Source organism: Quercus suber, unplaced genomic scaffold, assembly GCF_002906115.3.
Source record: "Quercus suber isolate HL8 unplaced genomic scaffold, Cork oak 2.0 scaffold_775, whole genome shotgun sequence".
In the NCBI taxonomy this organism is placed as follows: domain Eukaryota; kingdom Viridiplantae; phylum Streptophyta; class Magnoliopsida; order Fagales; family Fagaceae; genus Quercus; species Quercus suber.
In genome coordinates this window covers 141,038-166,617 of record NW_027070211.1, presented here as the reverse complement: position 1 = coordinate 166,617, position 25,580 = coordinate 141,038, and the positions used below count along the sequence as shown (strand labels likewise).

At 34.2% G+C, this 25,580-nt stretch overlaps 2 protein-coding genes and 1 long non-coding RNA gene across 5 annotated transcripts; 1 reads left to right on the top strand and 2 right to left on the bottom strand.

Annotated features, from left to right (window-relative positions):
• Window positions 1-1,279: 1,279 nt before the first annotated feature.
• On the bottom strand, window positions 1,280-6,800 carry LOC111996614 (NADH dehydrogenase [ubiquinone] 1 beta subcomplex subunit 9). Its single transcript, XM_024028600.2, has 6 exons — window positions 6,586-6,800; window positions 6,436-6,477; window positions 5,031-5,112; window positions 4,453-4,508; window positions 2,140-2,218; window positions 1,280-1,487 (listed from the first exon to the last, which is right to left on the bottom strand). Exons 1-5 carry the CDS (start codon window positions 6,715-6,717, stop codon window positions 2,171-2,173), a joined length of 360 nt encoding a protein of 119 aa, XP_023884368.1. The 5' UTR covers window positions 6,718-6,800; the 3' UTR covers window positions 1,280-1,487; window positions 2,140-2,170.
• A 2,212-nt stretch (window positions 6,801-9,012) lies between these two features.
• On the top strand, window positions 9,013-12,523 carry LOC111996626 (uncharacterized). The gene is made up of 3 exons (XR_002881270.2): window positions 9,013-9,124; window positions 10,292-10,426; window positions 12,305-12,523. It is a non-coding gene; the product is annotated as an uncharacterized LOC111996626 (long non-coding RNA).
• Window positions 12,524-13,787: 1,264 nt separating this feature from the next.
• On the bottom strand, window positions 13,788-21,766 carry LOC111996612 (kinesin-like protein KIN-7E). 3 transcript variants are annotated; one of them, XM_024028597.2, is made up of 15 exons: window positions 21,397-21,766; window positions 20,953-21,169; window positions 19,826-20,088; window positions 19,206-19,295; window positions 19,012-19,112; window positions 18,794-18,907; window positions 18,638-18,719; window positions 18,508-18,575; window positions 18,340-18,405; window positions 18,119-18,243; window positions 17,112-17,448; window positions 16,331-16,432; window positions 15,264-16,244; window positions 14,494-14,813; window positions 13,788-14,359 (listed from the first exon to the last, which is right to left on the bottom strand). In XM_024028597.2, exons 3-15 carry the CDS (start codon window positions 20,043-20,045, stop codon window positions 14,038-14,040), a joined length of 2,928 nt encoding a protein of 975 aa, XP_023884365.1. In that variant the 5' UTR covers window positions 20,046-20,088; window positions 20,953-21,169; window positions 21,397-21,766; the 3' UTR covers window positions 13,788-14,037. The 3 variants fall into 3 exon arrangements, with proteins under 3 accessions (XP_023884365.1, XP_065623203.1, XP_023884366.1); XM_065767131.1 differs by lacking the exons at window positions 20,953-21,169; window positions 21,397-21,766 and adding an exon at window positions 20,747-20,771; XM_024028598.2 differs by lacking the exons at window positions 20,953-21,169; window positions 21,397-21,766 and adding an exon at window positions 20,193-20,214.
• Window positions 21,767-25,580: the final 3,814 nt, after the last annotated feature.

Here is a 25,580-nt window from a genome sequence, read left to right as displayed (position 1 = left end):
AAATCAAAGCTTTCATAATTAAAGAAAATGAAATCAACAAAAACAAAACATCCATCCAAAAGAATACAAATCCGTTTTCTCCTTTTTTTTTTATTCAACTTTCTATTTTTTATTAATCATAACTAGTTAATTGCTATGTGTGTGTGTATATATTAATTTCTTAATAAAATTAAAAAAAAAGTTTAAAATGAAATAAATAAATAGAAAAGCATTCATCATCATCCAAATTCAGAAGTGATTAAAAAATATCCCCTAATAGCTTTCATGATTAAAAGAAAATCAAAGCTTTCATAATTAAAGAAAATGAAATCAACAAAAACAAAACATCCATCCAAAAGAATACAAATCCGTTTTCTCCTTTTTTTTTTATTCAACTTTCTATTTTTTATTAATCATAACTAGTTAATTGCTATGTGTGTGTGTATATATTAATTTCTTAATAAAATTAAAAAAAAAGTTTAAAATGAAATAAATAAATAGAAAAGCATTCATCATCATCCAAATTCAGAAGTGATTAAAAAATATCCCCTAATAGCTTTCATGATTAAAAGAAAATCAAAGCTTTCATAATTAAAGAAAATGAAAGACAAAATAATGATAACAAAAAAGTCAAGACAAAATAATGATAACAAAAGAGTCATCAAATCAATCATAGGTAATGGAGACAAAAAAATAAAATTTCAACAAATTAAACTTCTATAAGAGTTGCACTTCTTAATAGAAGAAGCACGACCACTTTTCTCCGTCTCTCATCTCTTTGTAACCTTCAATCTAGATTTCTGCCGGCTTGAATCTCAAATATCTAATGGAAGTGTTTTAAAGTACAATAATAAATTAATAACATTCCATATTTAAAATTCATTACTTTCTCAACAAATAAATTTTTTAAAAAAAAAAATCAAATTCATTACTGTTTTTTATTTAATGCTTTGTGTTTTATAGTTCAATTTATGTGATTGCCAAATTTTATATTTTATCCTTTATATATCTTTTTAATTAAATATTATTTATATCTCTCCACAAATTTTTATTGTTGTTCTTGCTTGGGTGTTTTCTAGTATGTAATCCCGAAACAGTATCAAATATGCTTCATAACAAACTGCGTTGACCATGTGGAAGTTTGATTTGATCAAATAAATAATTTAAGCGCTTCTTTTGCTTCGGGTTCAAGGTCAATGACAAAAGGTTTTCCTCATCATGGTGGTATAGACCTTCATCAATATTGCATAGTTGCCCACCTGGGCCGCAAAAATCTTTCCTTCGGAGGGAAGAAGACAGATTGGACAGAATTGAACTTGAAATTATGTAGCATGTTAAGCTAGCATTTTGGTTCTTTCAACAATCCATTCAATGGAAAACCAAATACACATAAATGATCAACTGAACATCTCAAAGCATACAAGGTTCAAAGACTCCATTTGGCATCAAATAGAAATACATCAAAGATACCAGCATTGATCATCATCATCGTCATTGATAATCTCAATCTGCATCAGTAATGAAATCACAAAGCCAACATCAATACAAAAAATCTTATGCAAAGAAGAGAGAGAGAGAGAGAGAGAGAGTGCTTCAATACTCCATAGTTCCATTAGACCATCATGTGTGATACAAAATAAGATGTGCTTATGTGTGTGTGCCGGCTCATGGAACACATTGCTAACATTCATTTCAAATATACGATAGGATTTGTACCAATGGTGTCTCCTCTTTAAAATCAAGTCAAAACACCAATTGCTTTTGGTGTAAAACAAAATTCGAACCTAAGTCCCTTATTAGATGACGAGAAGTTACCAGTTGAGCTAACATAAATTCTTGAGGGTATTGAACACACATTGCATATCTTACATTATATATATATATATATATATCTTACATGTTATTTTTTCCCAACAAATCAACATCAATCATCCCTAATGCTACCTCAAAGAACTTGATCCATGTTGACCTAAAATTCATTGCTTTTGTTTTCATGTTCATTTAAGTCTCTGGAAATGATGCCAGCATTCATATTTGTAAAACATCAATAATTCACTACACACTTAGGCGGTTCCAAAAGCTAACTAACTTACAAACTCAATCCTAAACTAAGAAAAACTGCAGCAAAAAATACGTCAGGGAACTAATCGAATAACCAACCTTTATTTTTGCTGAAAAAAGGATGCAGGTTCTAATTTTCTAGATGATCTTCCCGACCAAAGTTGTACACTATCTCAATCTGCATGAACAACAAAATATCACAAACTAAATCAGAAACAAATACATATCACATTGCTCAACTTGCAACTCTGGTGAAGTCTAGAGGCTACTGAATGCTCCGAAATATCTACCAATACGTGGTACTAACACTATACTTTACAAACTGAGCAATTATGGAACATCATTCAAAGGTAAATAGTTAAAACAATGCATGAAAAGCACAACCCTTTTCTGAAACACAATGAACTTCCCTCTTTCCTTTCCAAATGTTCTTGTACTGTACATTCCAGTATTGGAATGCCATGTATGAGGCAGAGGAAGAAACACTCATATATAAGAAATCGCCCAAGTGAATGAATAGCATTTTATATGCCCACAGTTGCACAATCAACATAGGTAGAAAACACGCCAATGTTTTTCAGCAAAAGAAAAAGACCAGGGAGAGAAAAAAAAAAGGGGGGGGGGGTGTTATGGGGGTGGGGGAGAATGCCCAAGTTTAGTTGCACAATCAACATAGGTAGAAAACACGCCAATGTTTTTCAGCAAAAGAAAAAGACCAGGGAGAGAAAAAAAAAAGGGGGGGGGGGTGTTATGGGGGTGGGGGAGAATGCCCAAGTTTAAGAATAGGTACCCATTTCCATAAATTATGTATTCCTAATTCTCCCATTCACATGACATATCACGCACACATAGAAACATTTAAAAAAAAAAGTGTCAATTTTAACCACAGTTTGGATGATTAAGGGCTTGTTTGGTTTAAAAAAAATGGTCACTCAGTTTTCATCACCCATCACTCAGTTTTCATCACCCATCACTCATCACTCAAACTCTATTTTTTCACTCACTCAAAATAAAAACATGTTTGGATTAATTTCTTGTTCTATGTAACTCAAAATTTTGCAATAATGGTGGGACCCATTTACTGTACTGGGTTAGACGGATATAGTTGCCTACTTGCATAAGTTCTCTCTCCTCTTCTTTTTCTTCTTTCCTATCTTCACTTCTCTGCCTTTACTCTCCCTGAGACCTAAAAATTTCGCTCCACTCCTTTCTTTCACTCATTGAATCCACCACTTCTCTCTCCCACATTCCTCAAATCAGAAGGAACAAAGAAATGAGAAGCTCCCTCGCCTCTTCAGGACTGTCCAACTCCGGCCATCTCTTCCTCCACTTGCCGTTGATCTCCCCTGTACTCTTCTCCCTCTAATTTTCTTTCGTTCCTTTTGTTTCTTTTTTTTTTTTTTTAGATCAGCGTGTTGGTGTGTGGGTATAGATCGGTTTGCTGGGTTTTATGGGTCAGATCGGTTTGCTGGGTTTCGTGTGGGTCAGATCGGGTTGCTCCACTCTTCCTCCACTCACCGTCGGTTTGCTGGGTTTTATGGGTCAGATCAGTTTGTGGCTAGTTGTGGCTTGTGGGTTGTGGCCTGTGATGTGTTGGTTGTGGCCTGTGATGGGTGTTGTGGATGACTGTTGTTGAGGTGGGTTTGTGGTGGTGATAATTATTTTATTTTATTTTAATTTGAGTCGTGGTGGGCTGGTTGTGGTTGCGGCAGTGGGTGGTGGGTGGTTGTGCTGATGGAGTTGGCTGGGTTTGGGGTTGCTGGGTTTGTGTTTGGCTGATTTGGTGTTGATGGGTTTGGGGTTGTTGGGTTCGGTGGTGGAGCTAGCTCGCTGGGGATGAAGAGGGAAGTGAAAATGAAACAGAGGAGCTCCAACGGTAATAACTCAAAGCTGTTCCGGATGTGACAATGCACTGGCGAAGGGGCCCACAACTTCATTAAATTTACCGGCTTGCCACTGAACTCAGTTTTTGAGTTTTGAAAACAGGTGAACTCTGTTTTGGTCACTCATATCCATTTTCCTAAGTGACAGAGTGATGAAAATGGTGACTCAAAATTAATCCAAACAAGTGCTGAGTTTTGTAAACAGGTGGGACCCACACGTTTTGGATGATGAAAACAGAAAACTGAGTGATATCACTCAAAACTCTCTTCATCCAAACAAGCTCTAAGTGATGTTAATTTGCTTCTTTTGGACCTTATAATTACCAGGGTCAAATTTATCACATAATAAATATATCAGATGTTATGTGCATACTTAGTAACAAGAATGCAAGTCATACAACACATAATGTAACAAGCGAATAAGGAACTGATTCTATATCATGTCCATGAAATGACAAAATAAAAACTAGTGAGAAGATGCAGGAAAACACAATGATAAACCAAATAATGAATTATCTTGATAACTTACCCCAGATGGAGGAGTTGGATTTCGAGTGAACTTGGAACCACCAGGAGCCCAAGGGACTGTACATAAAGAAGGAAAATAAAAATGAAAATAGAAATAAGTGAGCTGCAAACTGAATGGGTAGACTTAAAAGTATAAAGATTAGCACCACTTGAGAGTATTTTCAAAATCACATAGATTAACTGAGTCCATATAATAGGAATAAGAGCAAAACCAAAACAGTCTGTATATAACATAACAGATTTTAATAAATATTTGCAAATGCCTTAATCATCATGTCAAAGCATGTAAATTTGTCTAATGTCACTAACATTATATGAACTCCATTTTTACAAGGATCATAAACTTGTTATACATGTTAGAATCGAAAGCATATGACACACAGACTTCCTATTTTGTCCATAACTTTTGGATCTTTTAAAAAGTATGGTCAACATGCCAGAACAAAACGCTCATGATCTCTCAATCAGGTTCGAAAGTTCAAGTTCCTGTATTTTTAACCTCAAATTCTCCATTACAAACACCAACAAACTGTGCCCTACAGGAAATTTAAATCCTGGAGCTTCCACTGTACCGCTTACCAATGTAAGGATCAGGGTGTCGCCACTTATTGTACTGTGCTTCACCATCTTCTATCATTCTATCAATTGTGTCAGGGTCTTCCTGTGAATCCACCACCAAAATAAAAAAATAAATATCAACAGACAGAGTAGCAACATAAGGAACATAGTTAAGTAACAAAGATGTGTTGACAACTCCCAATATTTGAATAGAGTAATGGAACTTGTCATCATCATCATCATCATATTACTAGTGTTATTACAACTGTCATCATTTATACAGTTTATAACAGACCATTGCTTCACATAATACACATTAGTGTATCATGCAAACTTGCGCAGTTGTCTATGTGTTCTATATTCATATAAAAACAACAGTAGGATCTGAAAAATTAACTAACTATTGTATATACTGTGAGCAAGAGATGTTGCCTAGCTCACATTACCGTTTTAGTTCAAATTATACACACTTGAAATGAAACGGAAAGAGAACGTCATATAGTTTTTATTCTTATAGGATTTTTTCACAATTGCTATCGCATTATTTTATGATTATCAACCAACATTAATGTAATACATCGAATCAAAAATGAGCTTCTCACTTCAATATTTACAGTCATAAGACAGATGAGAAATTTCATGAAATGGAGGTCCATAGTTAGAATCTTCAATTCCCCCTCTTCTTGTAGCCGGAACTTATAATAAAAAAGGCAGTGACTTTATATTTTAAACCGTAAACAACACGCTTTTGGTCTATAAAACCTACTAGCAACTAACCTTACTCACGAGAAACCAGTCTCAAAGTAATTCGGGGACATTCACCCCTGACGGGCTAATCAACTAAATAACAACAAGTTCATCAAAAGATTGGTAAACTGACACTATCACACAGATTATAACCAATTCCAAATGTGCCCACTTATTTACTTTTCCGGGCGATTCCCAATAAATTTCAAACAAAAAAGAAACCTCAAATGAAACCTTTTCCACCCACAATAATGGGATTAACAAACATGATCACGTGTTCAAGACCCACTGGGTGCGTGTGTAACTTGTCAATTAATACAATCTATACATACATTTGCTCCAACAACAACAATCAAGCCACAGTCCCAAATTACCCAAAATAAATCTATTAACCAAATTTTAGTACAATGCAGAATCTTCTAAATCTCCAATTAGGCCAATACAGTATTTAATTTATAATTAAATAATTAAATCAGAGCGAAAACTAAATTTACACACATAAGTTCCCGTTAATTAATTATACAATTTCGTATTCTTTGTTTTTCGGCTATAATTTTGGCCTTTTTTTAAGAGCAAATGTAGTACTACATTATGAGCTAAAAATATCGAATTCCTAATCGAAAAAATAGAAATTGATTCAGATATTAAAAATAGAAGCGAGAAAAGAGAGAAAACGAACCACGTGTTTGTGGACTTCGAAACGTTCTCGGAGCTCCGAAGCCTGAGAGAGAGAGAGAGAGAGAATTTTCAAAATTCACAAATTGAAATGAGATTGAAATAAATGAATGAAAAATTGAGCATTTTTTATGAGATCGATCGGAGGGAATACATCTTGATAGAAGAGATGGCGATGAACGGCCCAGTTGAGAGTGTCCTTGAGGGCTCGCCTGTAGAGGATCCGAACCCTCTCCCTCTGTGCTGCTCTCCGAGCTACGTACCCTGCTGTTGATGCCAAGCTCATCTCTCTCTCTCTTTCCAGACTCTTGTCTCTCTGTGTGTGTCTCTGCTGCTCTCTGATTCAGGTTGTGAGTTACAAATTTGTCAAATCTGCAATCGGAACGACGGCGTTTTGCTGCGTTTTTTTTTTTTGGCCCAATGGGCTTACTACTGGTCTATGGTCTATGGTCTATGTTAGAGGCTAAGATCCAAAGCCTGTACTGGTTGACAAATAGACAATGCAGGTATGGTTCATTTATGGGCAGTTTCTAGTTCAACCGATAGTTTCCCCCCAAAAAACCAATTTCTCTTATTCATCCCAACCCAAACAAAAAAACTCCTTTTTTTTTTAATAAAAAAAATTACTCATATCACCATATATCTAATGAATAACAGTAGAATGAGAGGTTCAAACTAGTGACTTCCACTTTATAAGACGTGATTTCCAGCTGATTGCATTATCCCTTACTTTTTTGCTACGAGCTTTTTGTATTTGGTTGTATTTAATTCCGACCAACCAAATTGTGTCGCATTGAGATATTGCATAGAAATACCAAAATAATACCCTCTTAAATACTACATGAAAGCAAGTAATTGGCATTTCATGTTCTTGTTAACCCTACACATTGAAATATTGATCTTGCTCTTGTTTAGGTTTAGGAGTGAGGTCGGACCTCTCTTAAAGCAAAGGCAATTTGATTATTGAGTTGGAACCAATTTTCATACCTAGCCAACTTCGCAACCCTTTAAGGGTTCATAAAAAAACAGTCACCAAGAATTTTGTAGCTCATTGGTTTCTCTTAATGTTTCCAGTGAAAATGACCAAAGTTCAAAACTTCAATCCCCTCCCCCATTACAACTGTCGAATTATTTTACTTTCTTTAAAGATTTATTTCTTTAAAGGCAAGGTAGTCATGTGTGATCATGGATACCATGAGAGCAATGGTTCAAATTTTGAACTCTACATTAGGGTAATCGACCTTTATGTATCTAAAAAAGGCATTGACCTCTCGAATAGTATGGTCAAATGTAGTTGAAAAACATGAGCCAACAAATCATCTTATAATAAACCATAAATGGTCTCTTCTTAAAAAAAAAAAAAAAAAGAGGTCCTCTTATCCTTTATCCTCGTCAGTTTATTGAACAAAGCCCCTCCTCTTCCCAATCAATTAAAAAAAAAAAATTAGTTCTCTTTCATGTGTATCAACCCCTCTCCCCAAATCAAAATCCTTTGCAACCCTAAATCCCCAAATCAAAATCATATTCGGTAGTTTTGAGTGTGTATATGCTGTTTAGAGGTTGTCATAGTTTGGTCATGGTCCTCATGGCGTTGTTGTGAATGATACTGGTGAAGAGAATTTATGAGGCCAACAAAAGGAGGTGGGAAGCAAACCTGCTCTAAAATACAGAAAGGAAAAAAAATTAACACAATGAGCCATGCTAGTGGCAATCAAATAAAAAATTAACACAGTTTTTGTGATGAGAAGGGGCTGGGGTTAAGGAATTTAGGTGATCCACGCTAGTAGAAGTGGTAATCAAATAAAGAAAGGAAAAAAAAGAGAGAGAGAGTAAATAATCAATTAACACAGTTGTGGAGCAATGGTGTGCCAAGGGGCTGATAAGAGAGAGAGGAAAAAAAGTTTTGTTTTTAATTAATTTGAAAAGAGGGAGGTTTTGGTCTTTTAAGTTTGTGCCACTTAAGCAATACACATATGCAACACATGTCTTTTAAGTTTGTTTCATATTTCCGTCTAATTTAATTGTAAAACTAACGTTAGGGTGCAAAGTGTAATAATGGTCATAGTTTAGTGTGCAAACTATACATCCAAATAATTTAGGGTACAAAATGTAATATGGAGCATAATTTAGGATAGTAAAGTGCAATTTTCTCAAAAAACAAAAAATAAATTGCTCTCTTTATTGTTCACCATTTAACAATTATGCGTGAAGTGTGATTTCAAAGAATGATTTCATCTAGAGTGTGTACTGCATTGCACACTGTAGTGAATAACTCAAAGTATACAACATAATTAGCATTTTTTAAATGATAAAAATTATAGCTTAATAAGACCATAATCAATCACATACTCATTTTTACAACTATCTTATGTGGTATACTGTAATTAATTGACTATCACTTTCACATAAACTCACCATTTTTTTTCTACCACTTACTATCAGCCATGTTATAGTTGATAGTTGTAAAAATGAAAAATGGACGTTAGTTGATTGTAGCGGTGGAATTTCCCTTTTCCTAAAGCTAAATAATTCTAATTACTAAATAAAAAAAAAATATAATATAGAGAGAGAGAGAGAGAGAGAGAGAGAGTGACAAAAACACCCACTCTGATTAAAAAACCGACCCCCACACCCGTCCAATATCATATCTCTCCGCGTCGCCGTTTCCGCAGTGTCTCTGTCTCTCAGCTAATGTAAGCATCTCACTCTCACCTTAAATCCTCATCACTCTTAAAATTGCTCGATCCATCCATGATGTTTTTCGAGTGTCAATGGGCTAAAAGGATTGTTTGTGTTTGAGTAATTATTTTTAGTACTTTTTTAATAGTATGTATGAATTGTATAGTTGTTTTTAGCTTTGTATTGATAGGATTTTAACTAGATTGATCAGGTTCATAAATTAAGCGTTTTTTCACATTTGCATTGGATTTGACTTTTATTGGGGTTTGTAACTAGAAATTAGGACCTCGGATTGAAGATTCAAAACCTTAAAATGTATCTATGTCTATCATGAATTGGGATTTTTTTTTTTTCTTTCATTTTATTTATATCATATTGATTTTTTAGGATATGTTCAATGAAATTAAAGTTCAAATAGAATATGGGTCTGAACATATATGGTGTTTTCCAGTTGGGTTTTGATATCTCCTGTCTCATCTCATTCTATATCATTGTGTGCTTAACTTTTTTTTTTTTGAAGTAAAAAAGGTCCCACCAAGTGCACAAAGATCCCATTTTGCGGGGACTGGGAGAGGTGATTGGTAGGCACCCTTCCACCCCCAAATTTTCGAAAGTAGAAGCTCTTTTTGTTGTTGTTGTCATTGTTAAATCTTTTGAGAAGCATTAATTGGTTTTGGTAATAGAGTTGTCAGGGTTCAACCTGAGCCCTGAAGTTGGACTGTTGGATAGGCTAGACAATAGCTTTTGTACATTGAAAAGTTTTCGTAACTGATATAGTATTGTTTTAAGGGGTATCATTGTCGTGTGGTTACTGGTGATGCAGAGGTCCATCTGTACTAAAGTAAGTGTGTAACTCTAAAGTGTAATAGATGACTGCTGTGAGTGATGTGTTCATGGATCAAAAGTTTATTATGTATTTATGCTTGATAGTGAACATATTGATTGGTGATTAGAAAAGACTGCAAGTTCGGATTGGTTTGTCATTGTGTTATTTGGTTATCATAAAAATTGTAATTAAATATTTAATGTGATTATTTTATACAATTATTATTTTTATGATGTTTATCATCATTGATTTTCACAGATTTTACTAAATACTTAAACTAAATTTACAAAAATTTCCATTTCATATAGTGTTCTATCCAAATCACTAATTTTTCAAAATGCATGTTTTTAAATAGTTGTCCCAACTAGACTCAAAGAAGCAGTAGAAGAAGATGATCTACAGGAAATGGAGTCTACTTACTGGCCCAGCAGCTATTCTTGGTGGCATTGTTGGTGCTGTGGTTATTGCCAACTACATCTTTGTTGAGAATGTATAAATCTCTTATCACTTTTTTTTTATATATTATAATTGTACTTGACATAAAAATCTCTACCAGATTTGTTTTTGTTTGTATTAATTCTGTGCTTGTGTTTGTGCTTGTTTTTCAAATTTTCTTTTGAGTTGGTTATAGACTATAAGTTGGTTTACGTGGCAGAGGGTCTGTTATTACTGGGTTAAACTGGGATTATTATTATCAATTAGAAAATTAGAGTTTTGAAACTTAGTGTAGTTTACTAGTGTTTTTTAATTATAAAAAAAGTACAGTTTATTTAACAAATTCTGGAGTTTTATTGAATTTGATTTTGGCTTTTGGGTCCTGAAATGTAAAAACATCACAGTTTTACAGAGTACTTATTTGGCGTAATAAACAGGTAAAATGATAAATATTTTATTTTACCAATGTAATATGATCACACAGATATAATGTAAAATCTTCATTTCTTCTGATCCATCTGTGGGTTAGAGCATTTGCTCACTAAATCAGTGACCCAATGCTAATTGCACCTTACCATGACACCTGCAAATCTCTTATTTGATTTTAGTGTTAATTTAAAATTATTAGGTCAATGGTAGATTAGTTTTTGTATGTATTTCCCCAAAAGATGATTATGTCTAAATTCTTGATGATGGAGCTTTAATGGTTGGTAGGATCTAGAATGCTCTTATGTATTCATATTCACTTGCTACTTTGTCAATGGATAATGTTATTTAGTTGGGTTATAAAATATACCAAGTCATTTATCACAACTGTTTGATTTTGGAGATCATGAGATCACCGCTTGTTGTTTGACCAGCTCATGCTTTATGAATTTGGTAACATACACAAACATAGGGTGAAAAATTCGTCGGATTTCATTTTTGTGAAATTTAAGGATTTCTCTTGTGTTTTAGACTATTGGATTTCACAAATGATAAATCCCTCTCATCTCTCATGGAAAAGGAATGATGGGTTATGGGTACAGGTACTTTCTTGATAACAGTACCACACTTTGGAAACAACAATAGAAAGTGACTTTGTTTGATATGTTTAGGATGTTACTTTTGTCAGTAACAATGGTACTTCCTAGCCTTATCCATTTTCTGTTCTGGGATTGTATCTTCTCTATTTTATATCTCACAAACTTTGCAATTAGAATGATGAATCGATCATCTATCTTGTCTGACTTGATGGTCACATTTCTTTTACAAAATTTTGGCTTCCAGGAAAGTAAGTGGAGTCTCATATGCTCTGTTTCGTTGTTGGAATGTGGGAAGTTTTAGAAAGTTGGAAGAAATTAAAACTGTGAATGATTTTGTAGTTTCCTTAAGAGGAAGAACAAAGTAGTTATATCAAGCTGAACTTTTGGGTGGTTTCTTGAAATATTAATAATGAGAGAAGTCTGAGATTTTACATCTCTCTATCAGCTAGTTAGTCAGTCAGTCTGTCTGTTTGTCTCTCTCTCTCTCGCTCATTTGTTTTCCTACCTTTTTAACTGATGGAAAGTGTGAGCTTCTATTCAACTCACTGGTTGACAGATTCTGAATTTTGAATTAGAAAGGAAATATGTCAAAAGATAAACTCCCTAAACTACCGTAACAGAATTCTGAAAGATGAACTTAGCATGAAATTGTCACCTTCAAATGAAAAAATATTTTTTGATTCCTTGTATCGGGAATACTTTGTCACCAGTCATAACTTATGACCTCTTACAAATGTTTTAACAAATCTTGAAAGTTTATTGCCATAGCGTAATTGGAACTGTTAAACTATAAAGTTGGCCTTAGCCGCTCATTTTATTTGTTGCCACGTTATTTATGCTAGTTATTGATTTAATTTTGCTGAATTTGATTAGAGGGGGATTTTACATTTCTTCCATATATTTTGCAGAATCTGTTTCTTAAACCAGAACAGAAGAAGCCCGATGGAGCAGAAGCAAACAAATAAAAGAAAGTTGATGCACAGTTGTCATTCGATGTGATTTAAGGATCTATAATAAAGGCTGTAAGGGTCTGTTCTGTTGAGAATGTTTGTTAAGCAAACATAACATTTGGTTGTTGTTTGAGATTCTGAATGAAAATTTGAGCAATGGTTGATTGAGTGTTGATATTTCCCCACTCTTATTTTATTCAATACAAAAAGGTCTTCAACATTGACTCTCTTGATTTTGTCCAAGTAACTTTAGTAAACAACTTGCCAGCCTTATGTTGAAGTAATTTTACCAACTGGGTTCTGGTTTCCATTGATTTTGTGGATCTGATGATTTTTAGTGTATTCATAGTTTGTGTAGCTTCTTTATCCAAATTTGTTTCCTTGTTCAATTTATTTCCAATTGCAAGTAGCAATGCAAAACCAACAAATTGGCTTTGGACAACTGCTCATTATTAGTTCACAAAATTAAGATTGTGAATCTCAATGGTTAGAGAAGATATCTCATGGAACGGCTTCATGAGACCAGCAAGATGATTTCCGCATTTTAGCTCAGTAGACTGTTGAAGTGTAACATTTTGTCGAAGGCAATAATCCCACGATGTCACTGTTTCTGTGCATCCGTTGTTCATTTTATTTTTATTCCTCATTGTTTTGTCCAATTGGCTAAAAATGTGATGGGCTAAGATCCAAAGCTGGTATACAGTAGATACCTAGAGAATAGAAATAGAATTCATAGCTTCCGTGGATTTGGTGTGCTCCAACCAATTCCAAACAACCAAATGATGGCCCATTATGCTATATCGTAGATCTACTAACAAATATGTGAAAATTAAACAAGAGTAATGCAAAAGATATAAACTTTTTTATAAAAATTTTTACAAACTGTTGATGGGTGATTATTGATAAATGAAAAAATGATATTAATACTGAGCTTAGATAAAAACCAATAAAAAATTGGCTATATCAACCGTTTGTAAAATAATTTGTGACTGCAACATTACTCATTAAATAATGTCAATTTTATTTTATTTTATTTGTTAGTCCATATTTGGAGAAGTTAATTGAAGTCAGAGATTATGAGATCAAGATTATTTCTTGTGTAACTAGGTCTTTGGATTGGACCAATTAGATGGGGGCCTCATTTCTTTTAGATTCTGATGTGTGAAGATTTTATTTGTTTAGTCAATTTTGATTGTATTAGTGTTGTCTAGAAGCAAAAACCTCTCATTCAAAGATTATATTAGATGGGCAGCATTTAAACCACAAAACTATAGTATCCTTTACCCATTCCTTTTTTTTTTATATAAATATCATTTACCTATTCAATGGGCCGGACAGAGTGCCATATAATTTGGTACAAAACCATCTTTTATGTAATTAGCTGTGAGAGAGAGAGAGAGAGAGAGAGAGAGATCATTGGTTACTAGTTCAAATTTGCAGATAGTAGAAATTGACACGAATAGATTATAAGCACAAAATATGTTCATGAAAGATACAACAAACCCAGAAAACCAGATTTCCAAAACCCAATGTAGCTTTCTAACCTAAGCAGGAAAACTGAGATTTTTAGACTTATATTACAATCATAGACAATCTGTCTCAATCTCAATCATGAAAAGAATGCTACTATAAGGCCAATCTATTCCAATAAATCAACTCTACAGTTGTATATCTATGGGCTTGAAACAAGCTTACAAAAGGGATGCCTTGCTGTTTCTCCAGCTAAAGGATCTCCGCCTTGCATTTGAAGGTGTGAAGCTAAGTCCAAACATCTCTTTGAGGGCCCGCCCCTGCTCTACAAACCTGATCAACTTTGCAACGATGGCAGCACTCTCTATGATGTGATTCATATCGTTTGTGTTACTCCACAGTTGGTTGGCCAGCTGTAGCCTCCTGCGCTTTGAGTCCAATGCAATACCCCACCTGTGGAAAAGCCTCTTTCTCTCTTCTTCAGAAAACCTTTTCTGCATCAGCTTGCTCAGCATTGCTCTCTCACGACGAAGAGCCTTCATGCTGTCCCTCCAAACAAGCATGTTAATTTCATCCACATAAAATATTCCCGGAACTGTGTGTGTGTGTGTGTGCGCGCGCGCGCAAGTGTGTGTGAGAGAGAGAGAGAGAGAGAGAGAGAGAGAGAGAGAGAGAACCTTGAAGCCATTGTCAGAGTCTGACCACCTTCCACAATATGATTTCCATGAGAAAATGTTTCCTTGAGGAAAGATAGTCTCCTTAGTTCCACCCCCAAGTAAATAGAATCCGTTGGATCACCTTTGAAGAGCAGGAAGAAGTAGGTTCTGTGGACTAATGATACATTGCAAGTTTTCCAAAGTTCAAGTATCATTCTCTGCTGCTTCTCAAATTCCACAGGCCAATCTTGGGGAGTTTCCAGTGCCAGGAGCTTTGGATCAACTCCTACATCTTTCACATCCTTTCCAAACTTATCAACTTTTGGTCCTGTTTCCTGGACCTAGAAGGCACGTACCAAAATGGGGGAAGCAAAATTCATGAGACATGCCACATTGCCCAAAGTTAATAAAATATGCATTTTATTGTTCTAATAATATTTGTCAAGACTGTAAAGGCATTATATAAGTTGTGATGACATGCTACTTTTTTCTCTTCCTTTTTTTGATAATTGACATGCTACTTAATGAGTATAGTAATGCATAATTCATATGCCAAGCATGCTATGATGCTATACTCCACATGTACTTCTTGACGTGTATAGTCATTCATCAAAGCAATTGTCTACATTTCACCCCACTCCTTATATCATAAGTGTGATAAAATTCAAGTGACGTGTCAAAAGAAGACCAAATGACATAATCCAAAAATAAGATGACACCACATAAATGAAGACCGGTTTCTAAGAAAAGTAATATTAAGCCAGAACATAAGCAAATAGGCATGTTCTTACCTGCCCATCAACAAGTTGCTTCTCGTAATCAAGTTTGGCCATTTCCTTTAGTCCTGTAACAAAAGTTTGGATGCTAGTAATTTCCCCATCTGCAGAAGTTCTGATGCTCTGTGATCTTAGATCATCCATGGAAGCACTCCCAATAGAGGACTGTGAATTATTTCTTGACAAGCTCGTTGCATTGGAACCATAAGTTAATAAAGGGAACTTCCTTTGAAGACCTTCTGGTCTTCCAGGGAAATCTTTCTCAAACCCATTGGGTGGGGTGCGCTCAATTCGTTCTGTCTTCTCAGGAGAAGACGAACCAGCCACTAAATTTTCCCTACAACTCCAGCTCCTAGTTAACTTGAGGCTTCCAGAACTCATCATACCAGCTTCCATGACCGGCAGAGATGTTCCACTAGGGTTAGAACTGTTAAGAGAATCAATACTGATTTGTACATTGTGGAATTTCTGCTCCAGAGCACCATATGGAAGACCATTTTGGATTTTACTTACTTCTCCATTCCTATTCATAGGAGCTAACATCATTCCCTGTCCAGTTACATCTCCATCCCTGGATGATCTCAAAGCCAGTGTTTGTTCGTTTTCACCAGGTCTTACTGCTCGGAATTCAGGACTCTTGCTATTTCTTGACTCTTCCATCTCGATGCATTGAACTTCCTTGCAGTAGTCATCAGGATATTCTGAAGTCTCCCCTTGATTTTGACTTAAATTAGACCTAACAAACTTCTTTCCAATTGACAGTGAAGAGGTAGCATCAGAGAGAGAATTGTCTTCAGTGTTATCCCCAAGTTGGCAGTAGGGGTCCTCAGAATTGCTCACGCTATCTACGTCAAAATAATGAGGATTGTTGAACTTTCTGACACCACCATTTGAATAATTAGGATCAGCCACACTTGGGGACTCTGACTCTGATACTGAACAATCATCGTCCCACATATCTCCCGCTTGCGATGTAGGATGATCACTGATACTGGCCTGAATGAGAAGAAACCAAGATTTAGCAGTTGGAACATCATGCTGAACGTGCAATGGAAATCTATAATAATTAGGCAATTGTTTACTTGTCTTGAATTTTTTTCATTTCCAACCATGCGTAGCAAATCCTCAATCCGAGATTCAGCAAGATCTCTTTGCTTAGTTAGCTCTCTAATCTCCTTCTCCATCTGCATGATAGAAACCCATGTAATCAATTAGTCAATCAGGAATTATCCTGGTTTGAATGCTTGAAGTTGTATGTATACATATGTATCTTTCTGCAAAACCTGGAGAGACACCTGCACCTTAGATGAGTGCCAGAACCCTAGTAACATAGCTCATAGTCTTATGGGAGGAACAAAGTTCTGTGGTTAAGCTTTTGTACATGTATCAGGTATGTTGAGTCTTGTTTCCATGAAAAATTGCATTTACAGGTAAACTTATTCGGTGGAAAAAAAAAATAAAGGATACAAATTTTTTCTCTTTGAAAAGAAGATCCATGCAATGACGCATGAAGCAGGGGCCTCTTAAACCTACAGACAGCATTTCGTATGTTGCTTCTCTATCTCTTATGATATTTTTCACCCTTTTTTTTAATATAAACATTTATTAAAGAACAAGAGGAGAAACTTTAGCATGAAATTCTTACTCAAATCACCCTAAATTCTTCATTTAATTCTTGTTCCCTACACTTTCGAGCCTCTTAAGGCACAAATCCCACTTTTTAGTTTTAACCACATAAGAGAAATATTCCAGATTATATGCAGTAATATGGAAATAATTCTTTTGCTTAAAATGTTTAAATTTATTAGGACATGAAATTAAACAGCAATTGTAGGGAAATTATAAGAGAGAGCAAGGCATAACCTTTTCAATCTGAAGATCTTTCTTTCTCAGTAGTGCTGAATAATCAGAAGTAGAGATAGGAGGTGCAGGACTTCTCAACTCACTCTCCAATCTAGCCAGCTCTTTTTGTAAATGCTTAACCAAGGCTTTATCAGACATGACAACATTGACCTGGGCTTTTGTTGTTACTTCTTTTGCACAACAAGCAAACAAAAGAGTGTTTCTCGTTTGCTCAACATGGCTTCGTGCGGGACTCAAAGTGCAAATGATGGCAGTTCTAGCATTGCCACCCAAGCAAGGCTGCAGTATGCGTGTAAGCTTAGAATCTCTGTAATTGATGTGTCCATGTCTTCCCTTACTGCACCCAGTCATATTCCACATTAATGTAATTATCTCTATGCATGTCAATCACCACATGACTAAATTAAGGGAGAAAAACCAAGCAATTTAGCTCAAATGTGTGTGTGTGTGTGTGTGAGAGAGAGAGAGAGAGAGAGAGAGGGTGAACCAATGATAGGTGAACAATGTTTGTGCATCTATGTGTGACATAAGACAACGATAAGCAAACAAGGTTACGAGTAGTTCCTTATAGAGTAAAAATTTGCTTAATTTTCCAGAACACATATAAACTACTCTCCCTACTAATAGTAATTATAATTGATCTCCACCACAATGCACAGTTAAGTATCTGAATGAGCGGCAAACAGATTATGAGATGGCAATAGTGTTACAAAAATTTATCTTCCAGAATTTTCAATGTATGTCTTACTGCAATTGACATCCTAAACAACATGCTAGAAGCAGCCAAGTTTCAATATCTGTGATAGTTAGTGATCTAAGAAGTGCAATCAAGCCAAAGTATAGCTATTGTTTCAGAAAGGTGAAGTTATACATGCAGCGCAGTAAACACAATCAGTGACTAACAAATAACTATACCCACAACCTTAAGTAATGATAGGTTAAAAAATTCCCAGGCTGATGAATGACTTTGCAGGAGATTATTGTCCAGAAAGGAAGAATAAGACAACCTTAGCTTGCGAATAACAGTTCCCAGAGTAAGTAAACTACGATTTATGTGGCAACCTTCCTTTAATCTTGCCCCAGCCGATAATGCTTGAGATGCACGCTCACTACCCGCCAAGTCTATAAAATTCTGCAAACAAACAAGGACTTATAGTTGTTATCAATTTAATTATTTTTGAATTTAAATTTCAAGAAAGGCAATGTTTTGAAAATTATCAGCCCCTACCACACTTGCTGAAAGGGTGGTTGAATTGCCTTTGCCTAAGAACTCGCGAGCAGAACTTTCAATTGTCTACAAGAGTCAATTCCCAAAGAAGTTTTAAATTAACATTCTAGAACAATATGTATAAAAGTTTAACACTCTAATGAGAGATAGGAAAGGACGAGGGCAAACCAATCTGATAATTTGATGAGATCTGGAACTTCTCTCATTCAGCAAGGTTTCCCCAATCTGTCTTTGAGCTGCAATATTATACTAAATTATACAAAGTCATCAAAGAGCAGAAATTTGTAACATTCTCTACCTTCACAAATGGACAGGAGCTCCTTTAGATGGTTCCAGTCCCTCAAAACCTCTTCTGTGACTTTCTCCACAACAGTCCCTCGCTGATGACAAAGGATATATCATTAGGCCAATTCATATATGCATTGGATAAATTTACAAGAAAACTGGCATTCACCTCAGGATCATCTAGCAGCCTAAGAGGTGTATGATCTGTGCTAAGAAGGTCTCTGACAGCTTCATTGTATATCTCAATTGCAGAGAACTTCACAGCAAACGCTCTTTCTTCATGCTGAAATAACAACACCAATTTTTATGTTACCAAGGTCTATAAACAAGGATATTTGTGAAGTATAAAAATGCTAATAGAACAAACACTATTGTAATTTTTAGTACCCTATGTATATAGTCAAATATGTCTGCTACAGTATACTCTGTTATTCCAACCATGGTATATGTCTTTCCACTGCTTGTTTGCCCATAAGCAAAAATGCTTGCTGAAAATACAAAATGGTACAAACAATTCACTTGTTGTTTACTAATAAGTGGCTTATGGGAAACAGATAGCCAGCACAGCAAGTTATACTTACAGTTAATACCATTGACAACTGAAAGAGCAATTTCTTTGGCTCCTTCCTCATACACCTGCTTTGTAGCGCAGTCACCCCGAAATACTCTGTCTATCACCAAAATGTGACAAAAAACAAATGAGATAAAATACAACAGTCCTATGAACATATGAACTCTAATTAAAACATCTTTTAATGAAAAAGGCTCCATAACCCAACTCAAAGAGAGAAGCACCTCTTTTGCAGTTTGATGCATCGAAAAGATCTAGGACTAGTTTTGAAACTTGAGCTTATTATAGAAGTTATGGTCAGGTGAACATGTATGCATGTAGAGAAAATTATGAAAGTAGTTCTGACTTAAATTAGCCGAGCATTATAAGAGATATGGAATAGAAGCAAAAAGCTCTCTAGGCAAATCAAAATGAGAAAAGCATCCACCAAAAACCAAAGAATAACTATGCATTAACCACAAGTAACAGTGAGTTGTTTGGGTGTATATTACAGGTTTGCAGAGTCAGAGTCAAAACAAGAGAACCTAATCCTCATCAATACAGGTTACATATAAAATCATAATTGAAGAAGTAAACGTTGGATGCATTTGCATTGACCAAAAGTAAAGATATAGATGAAGTTGTCTTTACCAAATGAATAGGCACTTGGAAATGTGGATCCCTCACGCAACGTGTTCCGGTACAAGATTGTGGTGTCATTGATGCATTCCCAATCTGCTGCTTCACTCGACGCAACCTCCTTCTCACTCAAAGGCCTCAACCTCACCAAAACAAGAATCTTCTCCTCGCGGCCACTTAATCCTTGCATCTTCTCCCACTTCATTAGCTCTTCCCCACCTATTGCTCCCATTTTCCCTCACTCTTACAATGCTCACCGACTTCTCTTCAAAAACCTGAACAATCAATGCAAATTATAATTATGCAGTCAATAATATAAACCCATAATTTCAAAAACTCTCAAATAAGAGGATAGTGTGTGGTCAAGTCAAGTACACACAATTGCTTTTGCTTTCCTACAATGCAAGACAGTTTAAACGTTAAAAGCAAGGTTGTTGTACTTGTTAGAAGAAATTAATAAGCACTTCATTATCTACAACAAGAAACTGATCATTGGTTTTAACCAACCAACATCAAAAAAAATAAAATAAAATAACCACCACCCCAAAAAAAAAAAAAAAAACCCCCTTTTGATTTAATCCAACAACAACCCAAAAAAAAAGACAAAAGGAAAAAATAGAAACAAACAAAAGCAAGGTAATCAATTAAAAAAAAAAAAAAAAACCCCCTTTTGATTTAATCCAACAACAACCCAAAAAAAAAGACAAAAGGAAAAAATAGAAACAAACAAAAGCAAGGTAATCAATCATGAGTATCATACAATCCAAGCACCCCCAACAAAATTGAAAATCATGGGTTATCTGTGAAATGTGATTAAACCTACTTTAACCATTCTTTATTTTTCCCTAATCTTATTATGAAAAATAAAAACCCCAATTTTTTTTTTTATTATTATTAAAAATAAAAAAATAAAAACTTAATTAAAGTGGCTACCCACTACATGCTTGAAGATGAAGTAACGGAATTTCTCATAAATATTTCAACGGCCAAGCAAGTTTGGAACTTTACTCAGAGAAATGGTCCCCAAACCTAATGTCCTGTCTTTTTCTCTCTCTCTCTTTCTGTGAGTGTGTCATTCTTTTCATTTACAAGCACAGCAAAGTTTTACTCAGCGTAGTAGGTGTAGTGAGTAAGTTTACCTCTTTCTCTCTCTCTCTGTTTTCTCTGTCCTTTTCACGAAACCGTTACCAAACCCAGCAACTCCAAATCCAATTCTCTCGGCATTGCATTGCAGGCCCAAGAGCCTTTGTGCGTGTGTCCCCCATAAACGTCGTCGTTTTCTGCCTCTGATCCGAAAACTCTGAACCTCTGAAACTTCGTCTCTGTACTTATTATCTCTTCCTCAAATTCCGTGCTCTAAAAAATTAAAAAAAAAAACAAAAATTAAATACTTTTTTTTAGTGAACAGTCAGTTATATTAATGCTTATTTATATAAAAACCCTTCGAAATTCGCGCATTTTAACGTTGGAGGAGCCTAAAAAAAATAAAATCCAACGGTAAATTCAAATCCTGATAATTTTTTTTTTTTTTTGAAATTCACAAATTCTGATAAGTTAAAAAAATATAGTGATTTTTGATTTACCTCTTGAAAATGAGTAGCAACGAGTAGATCTTCTTCTTCAAAAAGAGAAACTGTCAGTTTTCACTGACCTAAGCAAACTTGCTAAAAAATATACATACATATATTTATCCAACGACTTAGCTTGAAAGCTCAGAGACTATAAAAAAGAATTCAGAGAAAAACGGAACGGAACGGGGTTTTGATGGAACAGTGAAACAAGGCGAAATTTTCACTCTCTCCACGATCTAAAAACGTGAGAGAGAGAGAGAGAGAGAGTCGGTTTCAACTTTCATCACCAACCGTCTCTCTCTCTGTGTGTGCGACTGTGTGAATGTACGAAAGAGTCCACAGGGGAAAAAAATACTATATGATGCGGCGTCAACGTCTTTGAAGTTTTCTGTTAATAATAACTGTGTGTGTGAGCTGTGGGGAAATGAGAGGAGGGGAGGGGAGGGGTGAATTTACTGTTTTGTCCTTGCTTTTTTGTTTATTATCACAAAGCTTATTGGAATTCAGGCGCGTCACGTGATAAAAGTGGATATATAGTAAAGAGAGCGGGCGGGGGAAGGGGGGTGTTTGATTTCGCGCCACGTGGGATGTATATTTTTAGGTGCTTTGGAATCTCACCGTTGATTAGTGTCCCCACTACCGTCTGATTGCTTTTTACTTTTCGTGAATAACCCCACCGTCAAATTTTTTACTTAAGGAAATTAAAATTAGATTTCTTAAATTTTATGATTTTAAGGATCGGATTAGCCTCACGACCGACCTCAAAGTTAAACCCAATTGGATTATTAGTAATGCTAAAGGCACACATATTTCAAAATTTCAATATTAAGAGTTGACACATAAATAAGGTATTGATTTTAATATTATAACATCCAAAAAATGTTATGGATCAATAGTGTGACATATAAAACTTGGAATTTTAAGTTTACCACAAATTCTTTAAAGCCATTGTGTCTATATATCTATCATATATGAATATTATTTTATCGTTTTATTTTGAGTATTTTTAATAAACAACATCATGCATAAATGATAAAACGCATAAAATTATAGTTTTAATTTAAAACAATTGTTAAATTATCTATATTACTATTTAAGGAGCTTTCAAGCTGGCTTTCAAGCTATTTAAGATATGGACTTTAAGCATTGGATATTCCAAAAAGTCAAAGTCTTAGATGTCCCAAAATATCTCTTCCCTGCTCACTTTATAGGTTTCCCATTAAAGCGAACAAATTTATAAGATAAAAGATCCAATTTAAAACCTCACACTAAACTCACATTTTTAGAAGTTTTCAATCTTCTTATCTCTTATCCTTTTGGAAATTTAACTCAACACATTCATCCTCATCTCTTATCCTTTAAAAAAAAAAATTTTAAATAGACACACTATTTTTTTAATTTAAAAATATATATATAATTTACCCTAATAAATTTCATATGATGTAATCTACGGTCAAGCTTAATCTACGGTTAAGTTTTTAAAGAAACTTATAGTGGTGTATATTCAAAATGGTCTAACTCTTGGATACACAGCACATACTTTAAATGATATTTAATCCTATGAAGCAAATGTTTATGATTGGTTGAACCTTAAATTAAAGTTATGTAAAAAGAGAAAGATATTAGCAAACTATATAGTTTTAAGAGGAAGATCTGAAAATATTTTATACTGCCGGGTTGTTATTTGTTAAGGTTCGGTAAGGTTGTTGTTGTTGTTGCAGATAGGGATTAAGTAAATATAAAAAAAGAGTTGAAATTTCTGAAAAGGGAAGTCAATAGTGAAATGGAATAAAGTGTTTTTATAACTTTGCGTGTGTTTGGAATTGAATGTTATGTCTTTGTTTCATTGAAAGCAAGAAGAGTATATAAACAATATATATATATATATATATATTTGAAAGGATGCTTTTGAAAGCTACTTTAATTAATAAGGGGTTAAAAATCAAGTGAAATAGAAGCGATTTTTTATAAAAATATATAAATAAATAAACGTTGCTTATTTGGCAGCTCAAATTCATGTTTCTGTTCATTGAAAGCAAGAGAACTAAAAATGAATATTATATTTTTGGAAAGATGTTATTGAAAGCTACTTTACATAATATTCCGAAAAAACAAAAGTAATTTCCAAGAAAGATCAGTATATTATTTTATTCTATGACACGGCCTATTTGATGATAAATTGATAATTCTAATAATAATAATAATAATTCTATAATGCATTTTTTAATATATATTTGATGATCAATTCCATAATGCATTTTTTAATATATAAAAATAAAAGTAATAATTCCATTTCACTTAAACTATAATGGCTTTTTTTTTTTAAAGGTTTCATTCCATAGAATAATCATCAGGAAAATAGACAACTAAAATGTGACAAGTTTTGGGGCTCCAATCCTCCCACTTCTAGACTTGTCGAAAAGGTGAACCAAACCTCAAAGTACATAATAAAATAAGAGGAAAAAGTCAGAAAATATATCCTCCAAAGTGGAACATTACTATCACATATAAACATGGCATAAAAAATATGATTTTGTTTGTTATTTGTAACAACATTGGACCATGGAAAATTTAATAATTTTGGAGTAACAGGCACATACAGGGAATGCTTAATAAATATTCGTATCATGAATGCACGACATATATTAGAAATTTCAATGTAAATGCTTACAATAGTATCATTATAATATCGTTATAATTTACATTTTGGTTTAGCATTTTCTGATACAGGTACATCTCACTTTAAAAAAGAAAAAACATACAAAACAAAAACAACGCCAACAAAAAAAATCCTTTTTTGGGGGGGCTCTTCGTGCAGCAAGCAAAGTAGAAGCAACTATTGAAGAAGAAGAAAAAAGTTGGAATAAAGAATCTGTAAAAGAAGGGATAGATAATTCAATGGAGGGCTTGCTAATCATTAACAAGGCCACTTGAAAGTATAAATAATCACAACGAACCGTATACAGGAGGACATGTCATATATATGGGACCTCCTTGTCCCTTGTTACTTAGTATTGTTAAAATCTATCTTATAGAATGTGAAAGGGAATGAAGGAATTGGATCTGGGTTTTAAGGCTTGTTCCTTATTAAATGTTCACAAAAGTTTTCATTGATCTAAAATAACACAAACACTATCTAATAAAATAATTGAGAGAATGCATGGACACATGTCATAACTCGTAGAAGCTATCTCTTAACTTGATCCAAACTCTTTTGAGTGGAGGCAATTATCACCTTAAAGAAAATGTTTCAACATGCCTCAAAGTTGTTCTTTTCCACGGTTAGTATTAATTTTCTCAACAAGTATCTCTCCATCTGCAATCAATCACTAGTACTAGAGAGCTTATCTCAATTTATAATTTGTATGTTACAAGGATAATACATTGAGAAGACTTCATTTAAGACTTTAATGTAATATAAAAAGACATCTTAATCCAAAAATTTTCTCTTTAGAAAGATTCCAATTAAGATTTTAATATGACATAGAAAAACATCATTCCAATTGACATTGTAATATAACATATATGGAGGGCCATCACCTAATATAATCTAGTGGGGTACAGTTAAGACCCTAATATTATGCAAATAAATGACTTTAGTGTGTGGTTGGTTTCTCTTTTTTATTGAGCTTATTTTGGGTTATATACAATTTTTTAAAACAAATCAACTACACATAAGAGCTTCTAACTTTTTATCCAAAATAATAATAATAATAATAATAATAATAAGACTTTTTTTAAAACGTAAGTACAATATGTCACAGGTTTACCAACCATTTAGCTTCCTAGGTTTAAGCTTAGGATCCCTAACCATGTCATGATTGATGAATTTCGAAGTAATCCAATATATAAACAGTTCAGCAAGACTAGGATTAAAATGATGAAGGTGAGGAATCACCAAATAAACTTTTAATATTCTTACTCTTAGAATATTTTATTGCTTCAGAACCACGTCAGAATCACTTGGAAAAAGTCTTTTGACAAAATGAGTAGTATTAGACTAACCGTTGATTACATCAATTGGGTGTTCAAGTCAAGTGAGTGTGAGTCTTTCAATTTCCTTTTTCTTTTTTGGCTGAATCTATTGTCCTATATCTCATTAGCAATGGCTATTATTCTTAAGTGGAATATCCACATGTATACTAGTGATGCACTAAACAAATTTACTAGAACCAGACAAAAGATACTTCCTTCGA